This window comes from Emydura macquarii, unplaced genomic scaffold (genome assembly GCF_026122565.2).
Source record: "Emydura macquarii macquarii isolate MOO-44397 ecotype Brisbane River unplaced genomic scaffold, CSIRO-AGI_Emac_v2 contig_2696, whole genome shotgun sequence".
Lineage (NCBI taxonomy): Eukaryota > Metazoa > Chordata > Testudines > Chelidae > Emydura > Emydura macquarii.
This window is the reverse complement of record NW_027132833.1, coordinates 84,047-98,984: the sequence shown is the minus strand read 5'-3', so window position 1 is coordinate 98,984 and position 14,938 is coordinate 84,047. Positions and strand designations below refer to the sequence as shown.

The 14,938-nt window shown below is 60.7% G+C and overlaps 3 protein-coding genes across 6 annotated transcripts; 1 reads left to right on the top strand and 2 right to left on the bottom strand.

Moving 5' to 3' along the window:
* Nucleotides 1-256: 256 nt before the first annotated feature.
* THOC6 (THO complex subunit 6) lies at nt 257-5,322 on the bottom strand. 3 transcript variants are annotated; one of them, XM_067565691.1, is made up of 13 exons: nt 5,132-5,322; nt 4,747-4,880; nt 4,599-4,663; nt 4,209-4,312; nt 3,984-4,021; nt 3,868-3,916; nt 3,715-3,786; nt 3,323-3,425; nt 2,988-3,037; nt 2,693-2,755; nt 2,325-2,435; nt 901-1,029; nt 257-577 (listed from the first exon to the last, which is right to left on the bottom strand). In XM_067565691.1, exons 1-13 carry the CDS (start codon nt 5,312-5,314, stop codon nt 494-496), a joined length of 1,185 nt encoding a protein of 394 aa, XP_067421792.1. In that variant the 5' UTR covers nt 5,315-5,322; the 3' UTR covers nt 257-493. The 3 variants fall into 3 exon arrangements, with proteins under 3 accessions (XP_067421792.1, XP_067421793.1, XP_067421794.1); XM_067565692.1 differs by having other exon boundaries at nt 4,747-4,862; XM_067565693.1 differs by lacking the exons at nt 3,984-4,021; nt 4,209-4,312; nt 4,599-4,663.
* A 60-nt stretch (nt 5,323-5,382) lies between these two features.
* On the top strand, nt 5,383-7,903 carry HCFC1R1 (host cell factor C1 regulator 1). Its single transcript, XM_067565694.1, has 6 exons — nt 5,383-5,528; nt 6,080-6,317; nt 6,409-6,471; nt 7,025-7,174; nt 7,337-7,495; nt 7,576-7,903. Exons 2-6 carry the CDS (start codon nt 6,094-6,096, stop codon nt 7,730-7,732), a joined length of 753 nt encoding a protein of 250 aa, XP_067421795.1. The 5' UTR covers nt 5,383-5,528; nt 6,080-6,093; the 3' UTR covers nt 7,733-7,903.
* Nucleotides 7,904-8,299: 396 nt separating this feature from the next.
* On the bottom strand, nt 8,300-13,759 carry LOC137164761 (ras-related protein Rab-35-like). 2 transcript variants are annotated; one of them, XR_010923187.1, is made up of 7 exons: nt 13,147-13,759; nt 11,500-11,550; nt 10,814-10,937; nt 10,427-10,551; nt 10,062-10,186; nt 9,525-9,720; nt 8,300-8,432 (listed from the first exon to the last, which is right to left on the bottom strand). XR_010923187.1 is itself a non-coding variant. In XM_067565695.1 (6 exons), exons 1-6 carry the CDS (start codon nt 13,199-13,201, stop codon nt 9,595-9,597), a joined length of 606 nt encoding a protein of 201 aa, XP_067421796.1. In that variant the 5' UTR covers nt 13,202-13,758; the 3' UTR covers nt 8,379-9,594. The 2 variants fall into 2 exon arrangements, 1 of the variants encoding a protein (XP_067421796.1); XM_067565695.1 differs by having other exon boundaries at nt 8,379-9,720; nt 13,147-13,758.
* Nucleotides 13,760-14,938: the final 1,179 nt, after the last annotated feature.

Below are 14,938 nucleotides of genomic sequence, written 5' to 3'. Positions count from 1 at the left end.
CTGGGGAAGCCTACCCACATCCCAGGCTGAAAGCAGCAGCAGGCCACACACCAGAGGCGGGCGCAGTCAGGGAGCCTGGAGAGGTGCCAGACGCAGAGCCAGCTGTGTAGCCCATGCCGAGGCTCTGGCTGTGGCATTCTGTGCCCGCTCCCAGCTCCACACACCTCTGGGGTCACACAGGTTTGCGACGTGGGCTCCCTGCCCTCCAAGTTAGATGCAGCCTCAATGCACCATCACATCCATGGGGCAACTGCTCCGCACAACTCCCCACCCCGCTCCAGATCTCCCAGCCCAATCACCAAGCTGCAGCAGCCCCCCAGGGACAGAGACAGGGGTTCTAAGAGGGGCTCACCCGGGTTTTATTAAAAGAACAAACAGAAGATAAAAAACAAAAGGGGGCAGGAGAAGGGGGACTCTGGGGTGGGGAGAGGAGATCGGGGAGCCTGGGGGAGGGGCTGGGGGGCTCTAGGCAACAGGGTGCTGGGGAGGGGGTCTAAGCAAAGCAGAGGGAGAAGGCCCGGTAGCTGAAGTTGGTGAATACGTCGACTTTGTGGCTGCTCCCAGCGGCTGTCAGCACCTGGGGGTTGGCACAAAGGGGGCGGATCAGTGGGGTCGGGATCCCAAGGTCCCCTTTGGGTCTGGATTAGTACATCCAAGTCCCTGCCCCAGAGCACCCCGCAAACCCCGTCACACCCCACGCCGCTGCTCCCCCCCCAGCCAGATGCCTGACTCCATCCCAAGACCCCCAATTAAATACCCTCCCCTCACCCCAATCCCAGCTCCTCCCCCAGATCTGGGCCTTGCTCTCAGCCCCTCCCCCCAGATTGAGGCCCCTCCTCCCCCACCCTGCCCCCTTGCTCCAACCCCAACTCCTCCCCCATTGAGTGGGGCTCCCTCTACCTTGTGCTCTGGGGAGTGCTCGTTGATGCAGAGCGAGTGGACAGAGTGGGGCGTGCAGGGGATCTGAGCCCTGATTTCACCACTGATTTGCAGGTGGTTGATGGTGGGGCTGTGTCCTGCGGAGAGGATCTGGGGGCAGAGACGGGGGGGTTAGTGAGAGACCTCAGGAGATAACAGAGAGAAAGAACAAATGAATGCACAGGGGCATGAAACGAATGAGGAGATGGGAAGAAAAGAGAAAAAAAAAAAGACAAATGAAAAAAAGCAGCAGCAATAAATGAACAAAAAGACAGACAGATCGAAAGAACGAAAAGACAAATGAATGAAGGGATGAACACAGGCATAGAATGAATGGACATGAATAGAAGGAAAGAACATGAGAGATCAAAAGGAAAAAACAAGAGAATGAAAGAAAAGGAAAAAAAGAGTGAAAAAATGAAATGGGGGACAGAACAAAAGAATAAAAAAAGAAAGAAGAAAGGAACCAAAGGACAAAACAAAGGAATGAATAAAAAGAATGAACAACTGAATGAGCAGGGGAAGAAAGAGGACAAGAGAAAGAACAAAGGAAGGAAAGAAGAGGATAAAAGAATGAAAACAATGAAAAAAGAACAAATGAAAAAACCAACAAAACAAACGAATGGGGGAAAAAGTGAAGTAAAAAAACCCAGAGGAACAGAATGAAAGAATGAAAAAAAGAATGACGTTGTGAAGGAATGAAAGAATAAATGAGGCAATAGAAAGAAGAAACAAAAAAGAATGAAGGGGAAAAGAAGAAAAGAATGAATAACAAAGAATGAAAAAATGAACAAACAGAAAGACGAAAAGAAGAGCTAAGAGAAGGAAAGAACTAAAAGAAAAATGAAAACCAACAAGCGGGAACAGAACAAAGGAAAAACAAAACAAACAACAAATGAACAAATGAATGATAAAAGAGAAGGAAAGAAAGCAACAAAAATGAATGAACAGGAAACAGAACAAACAGAGGAACAGAAAGAAACAAATGAGAAAAGAATGAACGAACCGGGAAAGAGAATGAATGAATAAATGCTAGAAAGAATGCATAAAAAGAACGAATGGGCAAATGAATCAGGGACCAGAAAGACAGGCCATGGGATGATGGAATTAATAAAAAGAATGAATGAGGAGGGGAAGAGAAGGAATGAGTGAATGAAAAGAGCAAGAAGGGCAACGGGAAGAACGAACGAACGAACGAACAAACGGGAGAAGAGAATGAATGAACGCCCTCCCCAGTGAATGAACAAATGCCTCCCAAGGTGGCCCCACGCCTGCCTGCCCTGGTGAAGGACCCAATACCCGCCCAGGGGGCACAGGGGAGGTGAGCGCCAGGAAGGGGCCGGTCACGGCCCGGGGGGTAGGAGGGGGCGAGGAGGACAGCGTGGGTCAGGGGGGCCCAGACTTACCAGGTCCTGGTAGAACATGACGTGTTGCTGGCAGGGAGGCAGGGGGAAGACCGTGGTGGGGGTCACGGAGCGCAAGTGCCAGAGGGTGAGCGCTGGGCCCCCCCCGCACACCTGGGGGAGAGACGGGGTCAGACTCAGGGGTGGGGGGCATCCCATGAGCCTCTGCTTCTCAGGCCCACCCCTCCGAGCCAGCTGGGAAGGAGAAACTGCTACCAGTGCATCCTGGGAGCCCCCCAGCTGGGCACGACTGGCCGCAATGCCTGCTGGGATATCCCTAGCCCCCTAACTGGAGAGCCAGTGTCTTTACCACCCCAACTGTGGCAGGGGGAGCCTCCCACACCAGGGCTCCCAGCTGGGAATGCACTCACCATCCAGTCACAGTCTGTTGCCAGGCACCTGATCCACTTCCCATTCTGGGGTCGGCTGCACTCCTGGGGGAGGGGAACGAGGGACCGTTACGGGGGGAGAGGGAGGTCTGGTGGTTAGCGCAGGATGGGCTGGGAGCCAGTATGCCTGGGTTCCTCCAGCTCTGGGAAGGAAGTGGGGCCTAGTGGTTGGGGGGAGGGGCTGGGAGCCAGGACGCCAGGGTTCTCTCCCAGATCTGGGAGGGGAAAGGGGCCTAGTGCTTAGAGCGGCGGGTGGGGGGGTGGGAGCTGTTGTTACCTCATATTTGTGCACTTCGATGACCTGGACCTGCGCCCCAGTGCGTAGATCTGCGACAGAGAGCACGGTGTGAGGGGGGGCAGCGTCTCCTTCACCCCCCCCCAGTCATTAACTGCCCCCCAGCAGAGAGGCATTGGCTGGATGGGCCATTAACACCCCCCACCTGTGGCAGAGGACAGACGGATGGGCCCCCCCACACCCTGGAGGACACAGAGCAGGACCCAAGCCCCAAGCCACCCCATCCCCCAGTGGCTCCCTAGAGCTCAGCACGGAGGCTGGATGTCACGACGACCATGCGGTCTCAGCCGGTGACGGGGGCCCCCCCAGCTCCTCACCCCACATGCGCACGGTGCCATCCTCGCTGCCCGACAGGCACTCCTGGAACTGGTCCCGCAGCGCCAGGCAGTGCACGTAGTCGCTGTGCCCCTGAAACTTGTGCTGCAGAGACAGAGGGGGGCAGGACTCAATGAAGGGGGATGGACGGACAGACAGGAGGTGGATGGAGACAGGCAGAGACAGAGGGGATGGTTAGGGACAGACAGACAGGGTGGACAAGAACAGAGGAACAAAGACAGGGGATGGACAGACAGCTTGGAAGTGGGAGTGGACAAGGACAGAAGGACACAGAGCGGGTGGATGGGGACGGATGGATGGACTGATGGATGGACTGATGGATGGACGGGGACGGATGGACAAGCAGACAGGGGACAAGGACGGACAGACTCACGGTGAAGGTGCCGGACTCCAGATCCATGACGTGCACAGCGCAGTCGCCCCCAGCCAGCAGGAGGCTGTTATCCTGCAGGGGAAGGACAGAGAGACAGCAGGTGAGGAGGGGGCCAGGGAGGCGTCCCCCTTCCCACAAGGCACAGCAGCTCACCTTGGGATTTAGCTGCAGGCTGTTGATCTCGGGCACCTCCAGACTGCTCCTGGCACAGGAAAAAGAAGGGGAGCGTGAGAGCCAACGGGGCGAGGGGAGGGGAACGGGGGGCTCACCTGTACGGGGGTCTGCGGCTCCAGGCTTCCTTGCACCCCTGCAAGGGAGAAATGGCAAGAGATGGGCATCAGGGGAGCCCTGGGAGGCTGGGGCTGGAGAAGCGGGCGTCAGGGGTAACCCAGGAGGCCGGGAGGAGGGACCCAGGAGGTTGGGGCTGGAGAGATGGGCATCAGGGGGGACCCAGGACGCCGGGACACGTGGGGGAAGGCAGCAGCATGTCTCACCTTCTTGACGATGTCACTCCAGTTCCAGGCCCTGACCTCGCCGTTGCTGGCGCTCAGCAGCTGCCGGTCGGTGGAGACCATGGTGTACACCGGGCCATCATGGGCTGCGGAGGCGAGCGACGTGGGCATCAGCACTGGGGGAGGGGAAGGGCATCCCGGGGCAGCTGGATCTGGGTGCACGATGGAAGCTCCCTGGCATGACCGGCCACAGTGCATTCTGGGAGCTGCCCAGTTGGCATGACCAGGCCCAATGCACCTTGGGAGCACCCGGGTTTGGCAATCCAGGGCACAAAGCACTCCAGGAGCTTCCCAGCTTGGCGAGGGTGGCCCCAATGCATGCTGGGAATCCTCCCCATCATTCCTCACTCCACCGCCCCGAGAAGCACCCACCTGTGAAGGACACCACCGGCTTCTTGCTCTCCTCCTTGGCTTCGGAGCTCAGCGCCGCCGAGAGGCTATGGGGGAGCAGATGGGGGGTGAGCGGGTGGGGGACAGCCTCTGGAGAGGCAGGAGGTGATGGGGGAGGGCCGGGGGTTACCTGAAGATGGCGATCTCCCCATAGTTGTTCCCAGCTGCTAGGTACTTGCCACAGGGCGAGACGCTCTGGGAGAAGACGGTCATGTGCAGCAGCTCCAGCGCGCGCTGGGCGTCCATCTGGGGCGACAGGAGGGGCTGTGGGTAAGGGGGACAAGTACTGGGATACACACCCGGCGCAGCCAACGGCAGGCTGGGAGCCCCCCAGGTTGGCGCAACCCGGCCCGGTGCATGCTGGGAGCCCCCCAGGTTGGCGCGACCCGGCCCGGTGCATGCTGGGAGCCCCCCAGGTTGGCGCGACCCGGCCCGGTGCATGCTGGGAGCCCCCCAGGTTGGCGCGACCCGGCCCGGTGCATGCTGGGAGCCCCGCGCTGACCGGCTCCAGTCACCTCTGTCTGCAGGTGCCGCGAAGCCTCTTCCTCACACAACACAACGTGCGCCGCGCCTCCGGCTCGCGCTTCTCTGACGTCATCGCCCTGCGCCCCGCGGACGAGGACTACAGCTCCCAGCAGGCTGCACGGTGGAGAGCGCGAGCGGTGCCCGATGGGAAGTGGAGTCCCCACGCGCTGCATGGCCCCTCCTGCCGGATAGCCAAGAACTACATTTCCCGGCAGGCCCAACGGTCCATTGACCCGACCGCCGTCATGTGACGTGAGGGGGCTGCGCGCGCACCCCTCAGGACTACTCGGGCCGCGCCGGAGTGGCCTGTGGTGTGCGGACGCTGGAGAGGGGGCAGGGGAGGGGAGCAAGAAAAAGGACCCCGGTCGGTGAAAAATCTCCGCCCAGGTCCGTACCGCGCATGCGTCGAACCCCGCCCAACCACCACTCCCCCGCGGCGCAAGCCAAGCGGTCTCAGCCGCGCGACCAGAGGTCATCGCCGCACCTGGCACTGCTCTGCGCATGCGCGCTGGCCGAGCCTCCGCCTGTGTGTTACGAATACCGTCTGACCTGCGGCCCCGCCCCTGCCTCTAGTCACGCCCCTTTCTTTGGCCCCGCCCCAGCTTTGTAGGGGGCTGTGGGCCGGATGCAATGCATGGTGGGAGCCCCTCGGCCCATCCCGCTGCATGCTGGGAACATGGCCCGCCCTACTGCATGCTGGGACCCCCTTGGCCTGGCATGACCTACCCCAGTGCATGCTGGGAAGCCCTCGGCCCAGCACCCTAGTGCATGCTGGGAGCCCTGCAGCCTGGCACGACCCACCCTGGTACATGCTGGGAGCCCAGCAGCTTGGTCCGTCCAGCTGCCATGCATGGCGGGAAGGGAGAGCAGGGCTGGCTGAGCCCCACGGGTGGGGCCGTAGGTCGCTGTGTGTGTAACTCTCTCCCTTCTCTCCCCAGGCAATGACCCACGGATGGGCCCCCCAGCCTGGCAGCCGGGAGCAGCGGTGATCCCCAGCCTTGAGCCCCGCCGCTGCCCCTTCCTGGCAGGGGACATGGGCTGGAGCAGCCGCCTGTGGCTGGATTCCCCCCGCTGCACAGCCCCCGCCCCTGACTGGAGGCAGGAGGTGCCCCACCAAATGCCCTGGGCCACTCAGGACCCGGGGGTGGTGAGCTTCACCGGTGCGGCACTGCCAGGGTGAGCATGTGGGGACCTGAGGCTGCTGGCATGGAATGAGGGGGTTTGGGGACTGGGACTCCCTAATTTTGACTCTCTCCTCTTGTTTCAGCGCCCACCAGCCACCCCATGCAGCCTCGCTGGCCCTCAAACGCCGCCTGGAGAAGGAGGAGCAGTGAGTGGGAGGGGGGGGGTGCGAAGGCAATGGGCAGGGCTGGGGGATCACCCCTATATGGCCATCATCCCCCTTCTTGGGCAAACCCAGCCTTGTGCCTCACCACAGCTTGGCTGCAAGGCATGCTGAATGATCCCTAGCTTGATGTGACAGTGCAAGGCATGCTGGGAGTCCCAGGGCATGGCATAACAGTGCAATGCATGCTGGGAGTCCTCAAGCATGACATAACTCAGTGCAGTGCATGCTTGGAGTCCCAGAGCATGGCCTAAATGGGAGCATTGCATGCTGGGAGTTTCCTGGCCTTGTGGGACTAGGCCCAATGCAGCTCAGGAGCCTCCAGGTGCAGCCTGAGTTGATGCAATGGATTCTGGGAGATCTCCAGCTTGGCCTGACTGGTCACAGTGCATTCTGGGAGCCCCGGCTTGGTGCGAGTAGGCACAATGCACCCTGGGAGTCCCTAGAATTGGCATGAGCTGGTGCATTGCACCATGGGAAACCCCTGGCTTGGCACAAGCAGGCACAGTACACCCTAGGAGCCCTCCTCTCCCCACAGGCCACCCCACCCCAAGCAGTTCCTGTCGGAGGAGAAGATGGCCGCCCGCTTCAACTCCCTGAGCTTGGACAACGACCATGTCTACAGCGCCAACGGCTTCCCCCCCCGGGCGCAGCAGCTGTGGGGCTATGCCCGCTACCAGGCACAGAGGTACCCACAGCCCCCCGGGAATGTGCCCTGCTGCCTTAGGGAGCGGGGGGGAGGGGGGGGGGAGAAGGAGCCCAGGGGGGCCTGGCGCCCCAGGGAACGGGTGACCCCCCCCCCCCACTACACCTGAAAGGTGGCTGTATCTCAGTGCTGTGTCTCCCCCAGGCTGCCCCCTACTGGCGGGGACAAGGACACTGGCACGGCAGAGGGCGACGTGGTGCTGGAGGGAGAGTTCAGCATGGCCGACTACGCCCACCATGGCCTGCCGGCGCCGCCGTGGGATGCCCTGGGGAGCATCCTGCCACCCCACATCCTGCAGAGCCTGTGAGTGTTGCTCCCTGGGGCGGGGGGAGTGGGGGAGCACCAGGGGCTGGAGCTATCTGACTCCTCTCCCTCCTCCCCAGGGACCCCTCTACAGAGCTGGTGCTGTGGACCCCCCCGGGCAGCCGGGTGCCCCACTCCGTCCGCACCCTCATGCTGCCCCCCCGCAGCCTGGCTGTCCCCCCGCTGCCACCCATGGGCCGGGGGCTGGGGGCCCCCCTGGAGGAGATGGAGCTGTGATGGGCGATCAGCTGTGGACTCACCCCAGCCCGATGGACAGACGGCGCGTGGACACGCCCCCTCCTGAGTGCTATGGGCTTCCCTGCAGCAGTGCCGCCCCACGACAAACCAGACTGAAGTTTTTACATCTCTGCCGCTGCCCGGCAATCAATAAAGAGGGAAAGAGCTTGCCATGTGGGGTGGTCTGGAATGTTTAGGGGCTGCCCCCTCAACAAGGGGTGAGGGAGATTTGGCACCCCCCAGTTTTCATTCAGCCTGAAAGATTTCCAGGCCCATCCCCGTTTCTCCCTTCTGCCTGTGTTCAAAGCACTCCCCAGCCAGCCCCACACCATGCCCCCCCCCACAAGCGCTAGAAAGGGGTTTGCGACCCCCAGCCAGAAATAGTCTCCTCCTCACAGTGCTGCAAGCTCCCCACTAGCGGTGCCCTGAGCTGGCAACTCCACCCCCTGCTGCTGTGAGCTTCCCTGTAGCTGTGCCCCCAGCCTGTGACTCCACGTGCACACCCCCCCCCGCTGTGCCCCACCTCCGTGCCCCCCTGCCACAGCGTTGTGCTCCTCCCCCCACACACCCTCCACCCCCAGGCACTGGGAACTTCCTTACAACGATGACCCCAGCTGTCAGGATCAATCCAGTTTCCCTCGCTCACTCTCACAGGACTATTCACATGGCCTCTCCAGAGCAGGTGTGAGCCAAAGCTGAACTGCTCAATGTAAACATAAGTGATCTGAATTAACCAGGGCCCCACCGGAGTCGTACCCGCCTAGTGACAGGGAAACTGCCATTGCCTCCCCCGGGGTACCTCAGTGAGAAACAGAACCCAGGTGGCCCAGCTGGGGAGAGAACCCAGGCGTCTGGGCTGAGCAATCAGGCGACTTTTCATACCTAAATCATCTTTATTGAAGGGAAACCGTCTCGGCGGCTGGGACAGGGTGTATAAAACAAGCCAGGATTATTGCACAGTCAGTTATTGGGGGTGAAACCCACTCCCCAGCCAGCCAGCTCCCCTATTCCAGTTCCAGTGCTGGGGCGAGCCCCACTTCCATTCTCCCCTTATTTCCCCAGGACGGGCTGGGGGCTGCTCCCCCCTGGAGTCCCCCCTTTCCTACCGTGGTGGGACATCCGAGCCAGGAGGGGAACCCCACATTTGATTCCCATTCCCCGCTGGGGGGAACTCTCTGAAAAGAGGGGTGAACCCCACCTTGTTCCCAGTGGGGGGCCTATACCCTCCTCAGTTCCAGAGTGGGATGGAAAGGATTTGGGGTGCTCCCTGCACCCCTGTTTCCTAGTCACCCCCTTTCCAAGGCTTGAGGCCAGTCAGATTGCATAGTGCAGAGGGGCACTTTGGGTGGCCTGGGGAGAATTTGGTGTCACCTGTGGCAGAGGGTGGGAGCTTGGGGCAGAGAGACCCCCCACACAAGTGGGGTGTAGGGGGAACATGGGGGCAGAAATCTGGCTCCCCCAGGCACCCCACATGGGACCAGCAACCCCCCCGTGCTGCCCCACTCCAGCGCTCTAGGGGGCATCCGCACCCTGAAGGGAAGGGGACAGGATTTCACAGTGGGGTGATGGCAGGGGGAGAAATTGGGGGGCCCTGACCCCCCAGTGGCGGGACAGTCTCCTGCACCTCCCCCACCCTTCCTTCCTCCATCCCCCCTTCACTCTTCCTCCTCTCACTCTATTTCTGCCAGCGCCCCTCCCCCCAACTTCTGCCAGCCCCCCGTCCGACAGCCACAAGCCCCCGGGCGGGATGGGCTGAGCCGCTGGGGTCCCAGACACCCCCCCACGTACATACACAGTCCGTCCCTGCCCTGTGGGGGGTGGGGGCAGGGGCTCCACGCCCCCCAGATTCCGGGGGCCGCCCCTCAGCAGCATTTCTTGACAGGCGGCTTCTTCTTGGGTTTGTTGATCTTGACGACCTCAGGGTGCTGCAGTCGTGCCAGGTTCTCCTGCTTGGTGCGTAGCACCATGGCTGTCACGGCATTGAACATCTGAGGGGCAACAGGACAGGGGGTGAGCTTCCCCGCAGCAGTGCCCCCACCCACACACACACCCGGTGCTGCGAGCTTCCCCGCAGCAGTGTCCCCGACAGTTCCCCAGCCCCCCCGACACCTGGTGCTGCAAGCTTCCCTGCAGTGGTGCCTCCAGCCAGCTCCCCCCCCCCCACACACACACACCCCAGTGCTGCGAGCTTCCCCTCAGCAGTGCCCCCCAGCCAGCTTCCCCCCCCCCCCCACACACACCCAGTGCTGCACGCTTCCCCGCAGCAGTGCCCCCAGCCTCCATTTCCCTCTCCCCAGCGCTGTGAGCTTTGCCACAGCGGTGCCGGTACCTCCTCCACGTTGAGGTTCTCCTTGGCACTGGTCTCAAAGAGCCGCACGCCCATCTGCTCACTGAAGCGCCGGGCATCAGCTGTCTCCACCTGCTTCCGGGACAGGTCTTCGCACTTGTTACCCACTGCAGGGAAGAGGGGTGGAGGAAGGTCAGACATGGGGGGTCAGGCCACGAGGAGTTAACCCAGAGTCTTCTGTGGGAGGGACAGGGGGACAAGGGATGGATCAGATTAGGGGACACACCCCTTAGTGGAGGGTGGTCCTGGGGAGCTGAGGGGGGACCCCAGACTCCCCCAGCACCTCACAGACACTGGGGGGAACAGGGGACCCCAAGGGGGGGGTCGAGGGGGGACCCCAGACTCACCCAGGACCTTGCAGACGCTGTCACAGTTCTGCCCGATCTCATGCAGCCAGCGCTTGACATTGACGAAGGATTCAGGGTTCGTCACATCGTAGACAATGATGACCCCGTGGGTGTTGCGGTAATACCTGCCTCACAGGTGGGAGTGGGAGACAAGCAATGGGACGCAGGCGTCCAGGCAATGAACAAGCCCCCATCACCTCCCACACTCCCCTCCCAGAACCAGGGAGGGAACCCAGGAGTCCTGGCTCCCAGCCCCCCCGCTTTAACCACTAGACCCCTCTTCCTTCCCAGAGCCAGGGAGAAAACCCAGGTGTCCTGGCCCCCCTCCCCACTTTAATGCACCAGCCCCCAGCCCCCTCCCAAGCAGGACCCAGGCGTCTGGCTCACGTGGAGGTGATGGTGCGGAATCGCTCCTGTCCGGCTGTGTCCCAAATCTGCAGCTTGACTCGCTCGCCATTGATCACCAGGGTGCGGATTTTGAAATCAACCCCGATGGTGGTGATATAACTGCCTGCCGTGGAGTGAGGGATGGGGCGGGGGGGGGGGGAAGGCGGAATGAAGGAGGGGGACGAGGAAGAGGAAGGGGGAGTAGAGGCAGAAAGGGAGAAATGTCTGAGTGACGCAGCTGGCCAAGGGGCTCGTGGGACAGGGGGCTCTGAGGGGAACCCCCAAGACACCCCGGACCACACAGCCCTTCCCCCCCCCCCCATGGGGCCCATCCCAGGGAGGAAGTTTTGGAGCCGAGACTCCAGGTGAGAGCAGCCAGGAACCTCCCTGCCCTTGGCGGGAGAGGGATGCTCGAGAACCCCACGGGGGGCAGAGAGTGAACAGTGGGGTGGGTTCGAGGACTGGGGTGAAGTGGGGAGGGGCAGGAGGCTGAGGGGGAGGAACTTGGGAGCCAGAAGGGTTTGGGGAGCATTGACAGGGCTGGGAAAGGAGTCGGGGCAGGAGGGAGATGGGGAAGGTGTTGGGGGGCAAAAAGGGCTGGGGGGCAGTGAGGGAAGGAGGCTAGGATTGGAGGTGGAAGAGGGGGGCAGCCTCAGTGGGGGAGGGACAGATGGGAGGTTACTTACCAGAGAACGTGTTATCTGCAAACCGCAGGAGAAGGCTGCTCTTCCCCACCCCTGTGGGGAGAAGGGGCTGGTTAGGGTGAGCAGCCAGGACCCACCTCCCAAACACCCCCTCACTCACCAGATCCCAAAGCCACCTGCCGCACCCACAATGCAAACAGACACCAACCACTCCCTCCCAGCGCCGCCCAGCATGTTTACCCAGGGAGCGTCACCCTGGTCCCATCGCCCAGAGAGAACCCAGGTGTCCCAGCTCCCAACCCCGCCCCCCCCCGCTCTAAACTCTAGACCCCACTCCCCTCCCAGAGCCGGGGAGAGAACCCAGGCGACCTGGCTCTTGGTCTCTCTCCAGTCCACCAGTGGGCTGCCCAGCTGCACTGGAGGAAGGGATGAGTGGCACTGGGATTAACTGGAGTGAAGGGAACAACTGCCACAGGATAGCTCTATTATAAACTTTGCCCCCAAGGGCAGCCAGGGGAGGTTGGGGAATGGAACCAGCCGAGATTTGGGGTTTCTCCCCCCCCCCCCCACAACATATAATCTCTGCCCCTCCCACCCCCCCAGGTCTGGTCAGCACAAGGTCCAGGGCAAATCCCAGAGGGAGTAGATAGGAAGAGGAGTGGGGAAAAAAAGAGAGGGGAGGGGGACAGAAAGGAGAAATACCCTCCCCCCTCCATCTTATACAGGGGTCGAGCTCAATGTATTTTAAACTGGGGGTGTGTATTTACTGAACTGCACTGACGGGTAAACTGAGGCACAGATGAGCAGGGAATTGTCCAAGCTCATGGAGCAGGGAATTGAACCCAGGAGTCCTGGCTTCAAGCCCCCACAGCTTTAACCCACTAGACCCCACTCGCCCCACAAAAAAAAAACCCCTGGAAACGGAACCCAGGAGTCCCAGCCCCGCCCTGCGGGCCGAGCGCTGGGAAGAGAACTAGTAGGGACGAGGCAGAAGGGAAAAGGGAAGGAGGGTTCAAGAGTGGGAGAGAGGGAATGAAAGAGGCTGAAGGGGGAAGGGCGGATGGAAAGAAGGTGGGACTGAGAAAGGCAGGAAAGAGAAGAGGGAGAGGGACGGAAAGCGAGAGAGCCACAAAGGGAAGAGAAAGAAAAAGGGAGGGAGATGCAGGAAAGAAGCGATAGGGACAGAGGAGGCGAGGAAAAGGAGGCGATAAGCATCGAGGGAGGGAGGGAAAGAAAGAAAAAAAAATCAAACGGAACAGCGAGAACAAGTGCTGAAAGGAAGGGAAAATTAGAGACGGGAGCACAAGACGGGGGGGAAGAAGAGAAAGTAAAAAGGAAAGAAAAGGTGCGGGGGAAAGGAAGAGGAGGGATGCAGAGAGAAAAGGGCAGAAAAGGGAGAGAAACTGCGGGAAAGAAAGAAAGAAACGGGAAGAAAAGGAGGGAGGGCCCAACCAGAGAGTGCCAGAGGCGGGGAGAGGAAAGAGCGAGCCGGGGGCGAGGAGAAAGCTGGAACAAAGGCAGAGAACAGAGACAGGAAGGGAGAAAACTTGGGAAGAGGGAGCGAAGCAGGGGCGAGTGAAAGGACGGAAGGAACGAAGGGGCCGGAGACGGGGGGACCGGGCCGAGGGGGAGCGGAGGGGGAGAGAGAAGGAGCGCGCCAGGGGAAAGGGACGGAGGGCCTGGCCCTACCCGAGTCCCCGATGATCAGCAGCTTGAAGAGATGGTCATAGTCCTTGCCAGCCATTCGCCTGCCGGGGCCTCGCTCCTCCGTCCTGGCCCTGTTTCCTTCCTTCCTTCCTCCGGCGCTCCCCCGGGCTGCCCCCCACTTTTCTGCCCGCTCCCACACGCTCGGGGGGGGGGGGGAGAGGAAATTCCCAGCCGCTGGGCGCTTCCCGGGCGTAAACGTCCTTCTCAAGGGGTCATAGCTGGGGGATGTCCTCTCCTCTCGGGTCTGGGGGCGCAGCCGCTTCTCTACGGGGGTCCCCCCGGCACCCCCCCGGCCTGGCCCCGTGGGAAGGGGGTGCGTGCAAAGATCGCTCCCTCCTTTCCGGTCCCTTCCCGCGGTGCAGAAAGCGGCAGACAAACGGGACCGGGTGGGGAGGAGAAAAGGGAGGAGCGCGGAGCCCGGGCAGCGGGGCTCCTAGGGACGCCGGGTCCCCTGCAGGCAGGCGGGGAGCCCTGGGAGAGCCGGCCTGGGAGAAGACAGGAATCAGCCCCCTCAAGAACGCACCCCCCTCCCGCCAGCAGCGTCTGCGGTCAGTGGGTGGAGGAGACTCCAGGATCAGCTGACCCGGCCCCTCCCTTGTCCCTTCCTGCGGCCTCAACCCGAGGCCAGCTGGGCTGGGAAAGGGGCGGGGCCTAATTGGGGCGGGGCCAAGTGACCCAGACCCCGCCCCAGTCGGGTTGATATTCCCTGTTCATCAACACCCAACCGGTCTCTATGAATCCCCGACCCTCTCTCAGGCTGTATCCCATAGATGATCAGGTCCACCTCTCCCAGAGACCCCCCACCCGAGACAGGGTCACCCCTACTCTGCCCCCTTGCAGCCCAGGAAATTGGTTCCCCCTTCCCCTGCCCTCCCCCCCCCCCCCCCCCACTCAGCCATGCCCCAAAAGGGATGGGTCATAGAATCATAGAATGATAGAATATTAGGGTTGGAAGGGACCTCAGGAGGTATCTACTCCAACCCCCTGCTCAAAGCAGGACCAACCCCAACTAAATCATCACAGCCAGGGCTTTTGTCAAGCCGAAGCTTAAAAACCTCTTAGGATGGAGGTTCCACCACCTCCCTAGGTAACCCATTCCAGTGCTTCACCACCCTTCTAGGGGAAAACCTTTTCCTAATATCCAACCCACTGCAACTTGAGACCATTGCTCCTTGTACTGTCATCTACTACCACTGAGAACAGCCTAGCTCCATCCTCTTTGGAACCCCACTTCAGGTAGTTAAAGGCTGCCATCAAATCCCCCCTCATTCTTCTCTTTGCAGACTAAACAAACCTAGTTCCCTCAACCTCTCCTCATAAGTCTTGGGCTCCAGCCCCCTAACCATTTTTGTTGCCCTCCACTGGACTCTCTCCAACTTCTCCACATCCTTTTTGTAGTGGGGGGCCCAAAACTGGACATAATACTCTAAATGCAGCCTCATCAATGCCTAATATTCACTTCCCTCGATCTGCTGGCAATGCTCCTACTAATGCAGCCCAATATGCTATTAGCCTTCTTGGCAACCAGGACACACTGCTGACTCATCTCCAGCTTCTTATTCACTGTAACCCCCAGGTCCTTTTCTGCACAACTGCTTCCTAGCCCATCAGTCACCAGTCTGTATCAGTGCATGGGATTCTTCCGTCCTAAGTGCAGAACTCTGCACTTGTCCTTGTTGAACTTCATCAGATTTCTTTTGGCCCAATCCTCTAATTTGTCTAGGTCCCTCTGTATCCTATCCTTACCTTCCAGGAGGTACCTTCCAGTACCTAT